The sequence below is a fragment of the Oncorhynchus tshawytscha genome, linkage group LG09 (genome assembly GCF_018296145.1).
Source record: "Oncorhynchus tshawytscha isolate Ot180627B linkage group LG09, Otsh_v2.0, whole genome shotgun sequence".
Taxonomy (NCBI): Eukaryota; Metazoa; Chordata; class Actinopteri; order Salmoniformes; family Salmonidae; genus Oncorhynchus; species Oncorhynchus tshawytscha.
In genome coordinates, this window is record NC_056437.1 from 82,880,555 (window position 1) to 82,892,865 (window position 12,311).

Here is a 12,311-nt window from a genome sequence, read left to right on the forward strand (position 1 = left end):
ATGCCAAGCCATCTCAGTCACCAGAGCTCAACCCAATTGAACACTTATGTGAGATTCTGAAGCGGCACCTGAGACAGCATTTTACACCACCGTCAACAATACACCAAATTATATTTATTGTGGAAGAATGGTGTTGCATCCCTCCAATAGAGATGGTGTTGCATCCCTCCAGACACTTATAGAATCTATTCCAAGATGCATTTCAACTGTTCTGGCACCCTAATAAGACACTTTATGTTGGTGTTTCCTTTATTTTGGCAGTTACCTGTACATCAATTTGAATTTATTCATTTATGATTGTCTGCAGAATGAGAAGTCCTCAACTTTCACCAGCTATGTCTTAATCTCAACAGTAAGTACAGATGCTGTTGATATTTATTCACTCCTATTTATTTCCCTTACGGTCTGTTGTAATAATAATTGATTTTCATGTACATTTACTTCTTAACCCCTGCATTATGTACAGGCCTGGGTGAATTACTTCATAGCTTGGGAACCAAAGGAATTTTGTGGAATTTCAAAAATGACTGTTCCGAGAGAACGGGTCTGGATACCAGATATAGGTATCCAAGAAGAGTGAGTACCATTCATATGTCTCAGCAATATTTCAGCAGTCAACACATTTTCACTATGGATAGTTTCCCCCCCCCCCTTCTGTTTCCTTAAAATGAAATGCATTTGAATAGCTTTGTAATTATACTATAACATGAAAACAAAAGTGATCCTTCTCTACTTCATCGTTAGCCTTCATGTACAGTCCATCACAATGAAATACCTTTTATCAAAGAGTTTCCACAATTTGTATGTTTGATAAGGGGTCAAATAACACTAAACGTGGGCCTCCTGGGTGGCGCAGTGGTCTAGGGCACTGCATCGCAGTGCTAGCTGTGCCACCAGAGACTCTGGATGCAGCCGGCCGCGACCGGGAGGTCCATGGGTGACACACAATTGGCCTAGCGTCGTCCGGGTTAGGGAGGGTTTGGCCGGTAGGGATATCCTTGTTTCATCGCGCACTAGCAACTCCTGTGGCGGGTCGGGCGCAGTGCACACTGACCAGGTCGCCAGGTGCACAGTGTTTCCTCCGATACATTGGTGCGGCTGGCTTCCGGGTTGGATGCGCACCTGCCGTTGCTGTATCTTTCATTGCTGTCGTCCAACAACGACGAGACAGCCTACAGGGAGGAGGTGAGAGCCCTGGTGGAGCGGTGCAAGGAAAATTAACCTCTCCCTCAACAAAACGAAGGAGCTGATCGTGGAGATGGCCGAGAGAGATTGCACCCATCCACATCAGCGTGGATATCACTGAGGACCTGAAATGGTCCCTCCACACTGACACTGTGGTGAAGAAGGTGCAACAGTGCCTCTTCAACCTCATGAAGTTGAAGAAATTTGGCTTGTCCCCTAAGACCCTAAAGAACTTCTACAGATCCACCATTGAGAGCACTGTCGGGCTGTATCACTGCCAGGTATGGCAACTGCACCACCCACAACCGCAGGGCTCTCCAGAGAGTGGTGCGGATAGCCCAAAACTTCACTGAGGGCACACTGCCTACCCTCCAGGACATCTACAACACCTGGTGTCATAGGAAGGTCAAGAGGAAAATCAAGGACCTCAGCCACCTGAGCCACAACCTAGTCACCCGCAACCATCTAGCAGACGGAGAAAGTACAGGTGCATCAAAGCTGGGACCGAGAGACTAAAAAACAGCTTCTTTCTCCAGGCCATCAGACTGCTAAACAGTTATCACTAGATGGCCTCTGCCCAGTACCTTGTTCTGCACCTAGCCGGCTACCACATGGTACTCTACCCTGCACCTTAGAGACTGCTTCCCTAAGTACATAGTCATTGAACACTGGTCACATAAATTGTTTCATAATGTGTATTGGTCAAAAATTGTTTGTGGTTAGAAACAGATAAGATTAACATTCCTGCAACATTATTCTGTTAATTTTATCTGAGAAATTAAGTTAACTCACTTTATAAGTACTGTATTATCAACATAGCTCATCCATTTAACTACTGCTGTACATCAATTTTTCCTACATATATTGTTCATACTGTCTACACACTAGGTATTTATATTCCGGACTCTGACATTGCCCTTTTCGATATTGCTTGATCTGGTATCTTAATTTCTTGTTTCTTTTTGTGTATTAGTTTTGTCCTGCTAGATATTTACTGCATTGCTGGAGCTAGAAACACAAGCATTTTGCTGCACCTGCTTTAACGTCCTGTTCTGGAGACGCAGGTGCAGTTGGTGAGTTTGCTATAAACGAACATGGCGCAATACAAAACAAGCGAAGCATCTGACATGAAAACAGAAACAATACTGCCTGGTGAGAAAAACTACAGATTGACAGATATAGGGGAAGTAATCAGGGTAGTGATGAAGTCCAGGTGTGCCTAATGATGGGGCGCAGGTGTGCATAATAATGGTTGTCAGGTGTGCATAATGATGGGTTGCCAGGACCGGTGGTTAGTAAACTGGCAACCTCGAGCGCCGGAGCGGGAGTAGACGTTACACGACCGCTAATCTGTGTACGGGACAAATACACTTTGATTGGATTATTTGTAGTTGATTGTCAACCATAGAAACCATGACGATATACTGATAAAAAGGTATCTTTCAGATAGCCTTTGTAGGGAACAAACAATGGGCATTGGAGCTGAATACAAGAACCCTATGTCTCTGTGTGTTTAATGCGTTGTTTCAGGGGAAAAATACAAAGCTGCTTTTATGAAAAGTCTGTTTGGAGTCCTTTGAAACCAGATCTCAGTCTGGGATAAGATGAACAACACTTTTTGCCTTTGCACTGTCCCACTAAACTATACTTCTGAACTTGACTTCCTTTACCAATTTCCCCATTAGATGTTTTATATAATGTTGTAACTTTGTAAATCTTTTCATTTTGGGTCCTTCATAGTAGCCAAAGAGGTCCATCAGCCACTCCTTGGGCTACAATACCTATTTTGACAATTGGCCTGGACCCCTTTTACTGTCGATACAGAACCCCGCCGATCCCTCACGACTGGTCTACCGACATAATCCTCTCGAGGGGGTCTTCAACAAGCTCCTCAGTCGCAACGTCCCCTGAATGCCCATCTGCTAGCCGTGGCCCGCTAGCTGTTCAGAGCATATCAGACTGTTAGCTGAAGAAGTCCATCAGCCAATTGTCTTGGGCTACAATACCTATTTTGCCAATTGGCCTCAACCCTTTTACTACACGGAGCCCTGCCGATCCATCACGACCGGTCTGCCGACGTAACCGCCCGAGGGGGCTACAACTGACTCTTCCGTCACAACGTCCCCCTAAGGCCCTTCTGCTATCCCCGGATAGCTGTCTGAATCGCCGTGTCTCCAGCCTGCCTAGCTACTCCCTAGACTCCACGATCACTCGGCTACGCATGCCTCTCCTTAATGTCAATATGCCTTGTCCATCGCTGTTTTGGTTAGTGATTATTGTCTTATTTTACTGTAGAGCCTCCAGCTCAATATGCCTTAGCTAACCCTTTTGTTCCACCTCCCACACATGCAGTGACCTCACCTGGTTTAAATGGTGTCTCTAGAGACAATACCTCTCTCATTGTCACTCAATGCCTAGGTTTACCTTCACTGTATTCACATCCTACCGTACCCTTGTCTGTACATTATGCCTTGATTCTATTCTTCCGTGCCCAGAAACCTGCTCCTTTTACTCTCTGTTCCGAACGCACTAGATGACCAGTTCTGATAGCCTTTAACCGTACCCTTATCCTACTCCTCCTCTGGGGATGTAGAGGTTAATCCAGGCCCTGCAGTGCCTAGCTCCACTCCCATTCCCCAGGCGCTCTCATTTGTTGACTTCTGTAACCGTAAAAGCCTGGGTTTCATGCATGTTAACATTAAAGCCTCCTCCCTAAGTTTCATTCACTGCTTTAGTACACTCTGCCAACCCGGATGTCCTAGCCGTGTCTGCATCCTGGCTTAGGAAGGCCACCAAAAACCCTGGAATTTCCATCCCTAACTACAACATTTTCAGACAAGATAGAACTGCCAAAGGTGGCGGAGCTGCAATCTACTGCCATACTATCCAGGTCTGTACCCAAACAATTCGAGCTTCGAAAATGCCTGGTTATCCTTTAAAAGTGCTTTCCTCACAATCTTAAATAAGCATGCCCCGTTCAAAAAATGTAGAACCAGGAACAGATATTTCCCTTGGTTCACTCCAGACCTGACTGCCCTTGACCAGCACAAAAACATCCTGTGGCGTACTGCATTAGCATCAAATAGACCCCGCGATATGCAACTTTTCAGGGAAATTAGGAACCAATATACACAGGCAGTTAGGAAAGCAAAGGCTAGCTTTTTCAAACAGAAATTTGCATCCTGTAGCACAAACTCCAAAACATTCTGGGACACTGTAAAGTCCATGGAGAATAAGAGCACTTCCTCCCAGCTGCCCACTGCACTGAGGCTAGGAAACACTGTCACCACCGATAAATCCATGATAATTGAGAATTTCAACAAGCATTTTTCTACGGCTGGCCATGCTTTCCACCTGACTACCCCTACCCCGGTCAACAGCCCTGCACCTCCCAAAGCAACTTGCCCAAGCCTCCCCCATTTCTCCTTCACCCAAATCCAGATAGTCGATGTTCTGAAAGAGCTGCAAAATCTGGACCTCTACAAATCAGCCGGGCTAGACAATCTGGACCCTCTCTTTCTAAAATTAATCGCCGCAATTGTTGCAACCCCTATTACTAGCCTGTTCAACCTCTTTTGTATCGTCTGAGATCCCCAAAGATTGAAAATCTGCTGCGGTCATCCCCCTCTTCAAAGGGGGAGACACTCTAGACCCAAACTGTTACAGACCTATATCTATCCTACCCTGCCTTTCTAAGGTCTTCAAAGGCCAAGTTAACAAACAGATCACCGACCATTTTGAATCCCACCGTACCTTCTCTACTATGCAATCTGCCTTGTATATTGGTTTCTGAGCTGGTCATGGGTGCACCTCAGCCATGCTCAAGGTCCTAAACGATATCATAACCGCCATCGATAAGAGATAATACTGTGCAGTTGTATTCATCGACCTAGCAAAGGCTTTCGACTCTGTAAATCACCACATTCTTATCGGCAGACTCAACAGTCTTGGTTTCTCAAATGACTGCCTCGCCTGGTTCACCAACTACTTCTCAGACAGAGCTCAGTGTGTCAAATCGGAGGGCCTGTTGTCAGGACCTCTGGCAGTCTTTATGGGGGTGCCACAGGGTTAATTTCTCGGGCCGATTATGTCGCTCTTGCTACTGAGGATTCTCTGATCCACCTCTACGCAGATGACCCCATTCTGTTTACCTCTGGCCCTTCTTTGGACACTGTGTTAACTAATCTCCAGACAAGCTTCAATGCCATACAACTCTCCTTCCGTGGCCTCCCACTGCTCTTAAATACAAGTCAAACTAAATGCATGCTCTTCAACCAATCGCTGCCTGCACCTGCCTGCCCGTCCAGCATCACTACTCTGGACGGTTCTAACTTAGAATATGTGGACAACTACAAATACCTAGGTGTCTGGTTAGACTGTAAACTCTCCTTCCAGACTCACATTAAGCATCTCCAATCCAAAATTAAATCTAGAATCGGCTTCCTATTTCTCGCAACAAAGCATCCTTCACTCATGCTGCCAAACATACCCTCGTAAATCTGACTATCCTACCGAACCTTGTCTTCGGCGATGTCATTTACAAAATAGCCTCCAACACTCTACTCAGCAAATTGGATGCAGTCTATCACAGTGCCATCTGTTTTGTCACCAAATCCCCATATACTACCCACCACTGCGACCTGTATGCTCTCGTTGGCTGGCTCTTGCTTCATATTCGTCACCAAACCCACTGGCTCAAGGTCATCTATAAGTCTTTGCTAGGTAAAGCCCCACCATATCTCAGCTAACTGATAACCATAGCATCTCCCACCCATAGCACGCACTCCAGCAGGTATATTTCACTGGTCACCCCCAATGCCAATTCCTCTTTTGGCTGCCTTTCCTTCCAGTTCTCTGCTGCCAATGACATGAACAAATTGCAAAAATCACTGAAGCTGGAGACTTATATCTCCTTCTCTAACTTTAAGCACCAGCTGTCAGAGCAGCTCACAGATCACTGCACCTGTACATAGCCCATCTGTAAATAGCCCATCCAACTACCTCATCCCCATACTTGTATTTTTTTTCTTCTCCTTTGCACCCCAGTATCTCTACTTGCACATTCATCTTCTGCACTATCACTACAGTGCAGTATCACTACAGTGCACTACTACAGTGCATCACTATCACTACAGTGTTTAATTGCTCAATTGTAATTATTTCACCACTATGGCCTATTTATTGCCTTACCTCCCTTATCTTACCGCATTTGCACACACTGTATATATACTTTTCTATTATGTTATTGACTGTAAGTTTGTTTATTCCATGTGTGTTGTTGTTTGTGTTGCACTGCCTTGCTTTATCTTGGCCAGGTCGCAGTTGTAAATGAGAACTTGTTCTCAACTGGCCTACCTGGTTAAATAAAGGTGGAATACATAAAATAAAAAACAAGCTTTAATGTTATTCAGAAGTAACATATCATTGTCTTCCTTGTTAAAGAAAGTTCATTCTTACAGTGGCCAAATACTGATATATCTTTGTCTGCACTTTCAGCATCTCTGATACAAGTAGTACCATATTGAGCCCATATGTCCAGGTGCATCATAATTGGTTAGCTCAAGTGATTGACCAGCGCCGGCTAACCACTTCCTGCAAGATGGATCTTTATAGGTTCCCCCTTGACACCCAGAGCTGCAGCATCACCTTTAAGTCCATGATACACAGAGGTAACCCCCCCTCACACACGTGTCTTTGTACCTTAGCCTCTTTCATCAACTCCTTTTTCTCAGCTCATTTTCAGAGGGCTGTACTATAAAAACATGTAACATCAACAAAATATTTTATCTGTTCAGCATCAGAAATAAAATTGCGGGCATTCGCCAGCGACACTGCAGTGAACCACATAACTAGGGAGAGCATGACTACACTGGATGAATGGGACTTCCTGGGCATTGCTATGACTGAGGAAGAACTAAATTATGGTGGTGATGAAAAATGGCATCAGCTAATATACAAGGTATTAATTGAGGCAAATGACAGCATGATCTTTAAATAGAATGACTGTTGTTATGTTAGGACTATTTCATAATTTGCAAGAGACTAATACAAACTGAAGGGATCACACTTGTCCCTTTCATAATTCTAATGAGTATTTCAGTAAGTATTTTTTGTCTATTGTGCATTCTAATGTATATGATCCTTTTCCCCTTCCATACAGATCACCTTACGAAGGAGGCCACTATTATATATAATCAACCTTGTGGTACCAATTGCCTTTTTTCTTGTGTTGGATTTGGCCTCCTTTTTCGTCAGTGAGGCCAAAGGGGAAAAGCTAGGCTTCAAAGTGACCATACTCTTGTCCATCTCTGTCCTATTGTTGATTCTCAATGACATCCTGCCCTCCACAGCAAATAACCTGCCAGTGATAGGTGAGAGGTTACCACATTATAGGTTTACAGCGTGGTAAATACAAGAACACCCCTCCAAATTGTATTTAGCCTCATGCCATTTGCACAGTCTTATTCTCATCTTTATTCTGAATATTTCCTCATAATTTCCTAAGTGTTTTCATTTTACAGTTAAGGTCGGAGGTTTACATACACCTTAGCCAAATACATTTAAACTCAGTTTTTCACAATTCCTGACATTTAATCCTAGTAAAAAATTCCCCTGTCTTAGGTCAATTAGGATCACCACTGTATTTTAAGAATGTGAAATGTCAGAATAATAGTAGAGAGAATGATTTATTTCAGCTTTTATTTCTTTCATCACATTGCCCATGGGTCAGAAGTTTACATACACTCAATTAGTATTTGGTAGCATTGCCTTTAAAATGTTTCACTTGGGTCAAACTTTTCGGGTAGCCTTCCACAAGCTTCCCACAATAAGTTGGGTGAATTTTGGCCCATTCCTCCTGACAGAGCTAGTGTAACCAAGTCAGGATTGTAGGCCTCCTGGCTCGCACACGCTTTTTCAGTTCTGCCCACAAATTTTCTATGGGATTGAGGTCAGGGCTTTGTGATGGCCACTCCAATACCTTGACTTTGTTGTCCTTAAGCCATTTTGCCACAACTTTGAAAGTATGCTTGGGGTCATTGTCCATTTGGAAGACCCATTTGCGACCAAGCTTCAACTTCCTGACTGATGTCTTGAGATGTTGCTTCCTAATATCCACCTAATGTTCTATCCTCATGATGCCATCTATTTGTGAAGTGCACCAGTCTCTCTGCAGTAAAGCACCCCCACAACATGATGCTGCCACCCCTGTGCTCATGGTTGGGATGATGTTCTTTGGCTTGCAAGCATCCCCGTTTCCTCCAAACATAACGATGGTCATTACGGCCAAACAGTTCTATTTTTGTTTCATCAGACCAGAGGACATTTCTCCAAAAAGTACAATCTTTGTCCCCATGTGCAGTTGCAAACCGTAATCTGGCTTTGTTATGGCGGTTTTGGAGCAATGGCTTCTTCCTTGCTGAGCGGCCTTTCAGGTTATGTCGATATAGGACTCGTTTTGCTGTGGATATAGGTACTTTAGTACCTGTTTCCTTCAACATCTTCACAAGGTCCTTTGCTGTTGTTCTGGGATTGATTTTCACTTTTCGCACCAAAGTACGTTCATCTCTAGGAGACAGAATGAGTCTCCTTCCTGAGCGGTATGATGGCTGCATGGTCCCATGATGTTTATACTTGCGTACTATTGTTTGTACAGATGAACGTGGTACCTTCAGGCGTTTGGAAATTGCTCCCAAGGATGGCTGATTTCTTTTGGTCTTGGCTGATTTCTTTTGAATTTCCCATGATGTCAAACAAAGAGGCACTGAGTTTGAAGGTAGGCCTTGAAATACATCCACAGGTACACCTCAAATTGACTCAAATTATGTCAATTAGCCTATCAGAAGCTTCTAAAGCCATGGCATCATTTTCAGTTATTTTCCAAGCTATTTAAAAGCACAGTCAACTTAGTGTATGTAAACTTCTGACCAACTGGAATTGTGATACAGTGAATTCTAAGTGAAATAATCTGTCTGTAAACAATTGTTGGAAAAATGACTTGTGTCAAGGACAAAGTAGATGTCCTAACCAAGTTGCCAAAACTTTAGTTTGTTCACCAGAAATATGTGGAGTGGTTGAAAAACTAGTTTTAATTACTCCAACCTAAGTGTATGTAAACTTCCGACTTAAACTGTATATCATTGACATCTCCCTTTCTCCAGCTATTTACTGCATCGTAATCTTTGCCCTTACGGGCCTCAGCCTCCTGGAGACCATGCTAATGAGCTTCCTGATTGATATGGACAGCAGGGTTGATCAGGACGTCCAGACCTCTGCTAAGACCTGCGAAGAGACTCAAGAAGAGTCTGAATTCCGAAGAGGTGAAATCTGTTCTTTTGTCATTTTCACAAGAGATTGATAATGATCCAGGACATTACTGAGGCCATAGATGTAGAATATAATACCCTCAACACAATTGATTAGACTTGACTTCAGAAACTGCAAGAAAACCTTCCAATTGTCTTCTTAGAGCCTGAGAGAGATGCTGAGAGCAGCCTGGAGAAGGTGGACACCTTTAACAAGAAGGACCTCGATGGAAACTGGCTGAACAACCCCTACCTGCTGCAGCTGATCCTAAAGGAGGTGCAGAACGTACGGCAGGAATGGTTCTCTGTTAATGTGAGATGTGGCAAGAAGAAGCCGGGGTACTGGGAGAAAGTGGCCAGACGCATTGACCAGGCTTACTTTTGCCTTTATCTCATTACCACCATTAGTTTTCTGATATTCATAAGTTTCATGTGGCTTCATTAACTGTGCACAGTGCATTTACAATATATGAGGATTTTTAGGCTCTTTGGGTTACTTATATGCGTAATATTGGTACTTAATGGTAAATAATACTGGTAAATTCCAATAAATTATTCTTTATAAATAGCTGTTTCCCTGCAAGACCTGTAGACTAAAGCTTTTAATATATTCTACATTATCTTCATTACCTAACCTGACTTAGGTTCACTTAGCTACTGCTTCTGTTGTTAAGGCTATTGTTCATGTCTGTGATTGAGCTAACTGAAATAAATAAATTACTATTTGCAATATATTCATTAAGTTGTTTCCAGTGGTGCATGGGAAACATCCATGGGCAAGCCTCCCCCCAAAAAATCATATTACAACCTGTGTTGTGATAATTGCATTGTTTGCTCTATAACCTGTTAGTTCATGTGCCTTGCCACCATGATATACAGTGCATTTGGGAAGTATTCAGACCCCTTGATTTTTTACAGCTTTATTCTAAAATGTAAAAAAATAAAATAAATTGCAATCTACACACAATACCCCATAACGACAAAGTGATAACAAGTTGAGAAATGTTTGCAAATTTATTACAAATTAAAAACTGAAATACCCTATTGACATTAGTATTCAGACCCTTTGCTTTGAGGCTCGAAATTTAGCTCAGGTGCATCCTGTTTCCATTGATTCTTCAGATGTTTCTACAACTTGATTGGAGTCCAGCGGTGGTAAATTCAATGAATTGGACATGATACGGAAAGGCACACACCTGCCTATATAAGGTCCCACAGTTGACCGTGCATGTCAGAGCAAAAACCAAGCCATGAAGTTGAAAGAATTGTCCGTAGAGCTCCGAGACAGGACTGAATCAAGGTACAGATCTGGGGAAGGGTACCAAAACATTTCTGCAGCATTGAAGGTCACCAAGAACACAGTGGCCTCCATTATTCTAACATGGAAGAAGTTTGGAACCAGCAATGCTCTTTCTAGAGCTGGGCCCGGCCAAACTGAGCAATCTGGGGAGAAGGGCATTGGTCAGTGGGGTGACCACGAACCCAGTGGTCACTCTTACAGAGCGCCAGAGTTCCTCTATGGAGATGGGAGAACCTTCCAGAAGGACAACCATCTCTGCAGCACTCCACCAATCAGGCCTTTATGGTAGAGTGGCCAGACGGAAGCCACTCCTTAGTAAAAGGCACATGTCAGACTGCTTGTAGTTTGCCAAAAGGCACCTAAAGACTCTCAGACCATGAGAAACAAGATTATCTGGTCTGATGAAACCAAGATTGGACTTTTTCGCCTGAATGCCAAGCGTCAAGTCTGGAGGAAACCTGGCACCATCCCTACCGTGAAGCATGGGGGTGGCAGTATTATGCTGTTAGGATATTTTTAAATCGGCAGGGACTGGGAGACTAGTCAGGATGAAGGCAAAGATGAACGGAGAAAAGTACAGAGAGATCCTTGATGAAAACCTTCTCCAGAGAGCTCAGGACCTCAAACTGGGGCGAAGGTTCACCTTCCAACAGGACAACGACCCTAAGCACACAGCCAAGACATTGCGGGATTGGCTTCAGGACAAGTCTCTGAATGTCCTTGAGGTGCCCCGCCAGAGCCTGGATTTAAACCTAATCAAACATCTCTGGAGAGACCTGAAAATAGCTGTTCAGCAACGCTCCTCATCCAACCTGACAGAGCTTGAGAGGATCTGCATAGAAGAATGGGAGAAACTTCACAAATACAGGTGTGCCAAGCTTGTTGCGTCATACCCAAGAAGCCTCAATGCTGTAATCGCTGTCAAAAGGGCTTCAACAAAGTACAGATTAAATGGTCTGAACACTTATATAAATGTGATTTTAAAAAAATATATTTTTATGCATTTTCAAAAATTTCTAAAAACCTGTTATTGTTTTGTCATTATGTGTATTGTGTGTAGACTGATTTAGATGTTTTTTTGTCCATTTTAGAATCGGGCTGTAACGTAACAAAATTCTGAAAAAGTCAATGTCCTGAATACTTTCTGAAGGCACTGTATAGGCCTAACGCCGAGACAATAAGAAGACTCAGTGGCAGAATAAATTCAACCTTCATTTCATCACAAAACCAGAGACCAACTTCTGTCCGGTGAAGTCACAAAGCATATTGAATTAAACAAACAGTTACATGACCTACAGAATGGTCAAGCAAGTTAATGTTTCTGACATTTTCGAACTAATAAAAAATGATTGATTTAGAACCATGAAGAGTTACTGGAAGTCGCTAAGAAAACAGAGGCCAGTATTCCAGCACCATTTCAACATCATCAAATCACCCATGCCTAGTCTAATACATAGACAACTAAAAGATACCAAAAACGATTTAGTCCAATCAATGTAGGCTAAATATGATGTGGCTGTCCA

The 12,311-nt window shown here is 43.2% G+C and overlaps 1 protein-coding gene across 1 annotated transcript; it reads left to right on the forward strand.

The window, feature by feature from the left end:
• The first annotated feature begins 472 nt into the window (after positions 1 to 472).
• Positions 473 to 10,183, forward strand: LOC112259443 (5-hydroxytryptamine receptor 3A). The gene is made up of 6 exons (XM_024434150.1): positions 473 to 576; positions 6,682 to 6,854; positions 6,981 to 7,144; positions 7,346 to 7,556; positions 9,345 to 9,503; positions 9,653 to 10,183. Exons 1-6 carry the CDS (start codon positions 524 to 526, stop codon positions 9,931 to 9,933), a joined length of 1,041 nt encoding a protein of 346 aa, XP_024289918.1. The 5' UTR covers positions 473 to 523; the 3' UTR covers positions 9,934 to 10,183.
• Positions 10,184 to 12,311: the final 2,128 nt, after the last annotated feature.

Coding starts and splice junctions, on each gene's coding strand:
- LOC112259443 (XM_024434150.1), top strand. CDS start 524: ATGACTGTTCCGAGAGAACGGGTCTGGATACCAGATATAGGTATCCAA. Junction 577..6,681: donor GATATAGGTATCCAAGAAGA/GTGAGTACCATT, acceptor CTGCACTTTCAG/CATCTCTGATACAAGTAGTA. Junction 7,557..9,344: donor AAATAACCTGCCAGTGATAG/GTGAGAGGTTAC, acceptor CCCTTTCTCCAG/CTATTTACTGCATCGTAATC.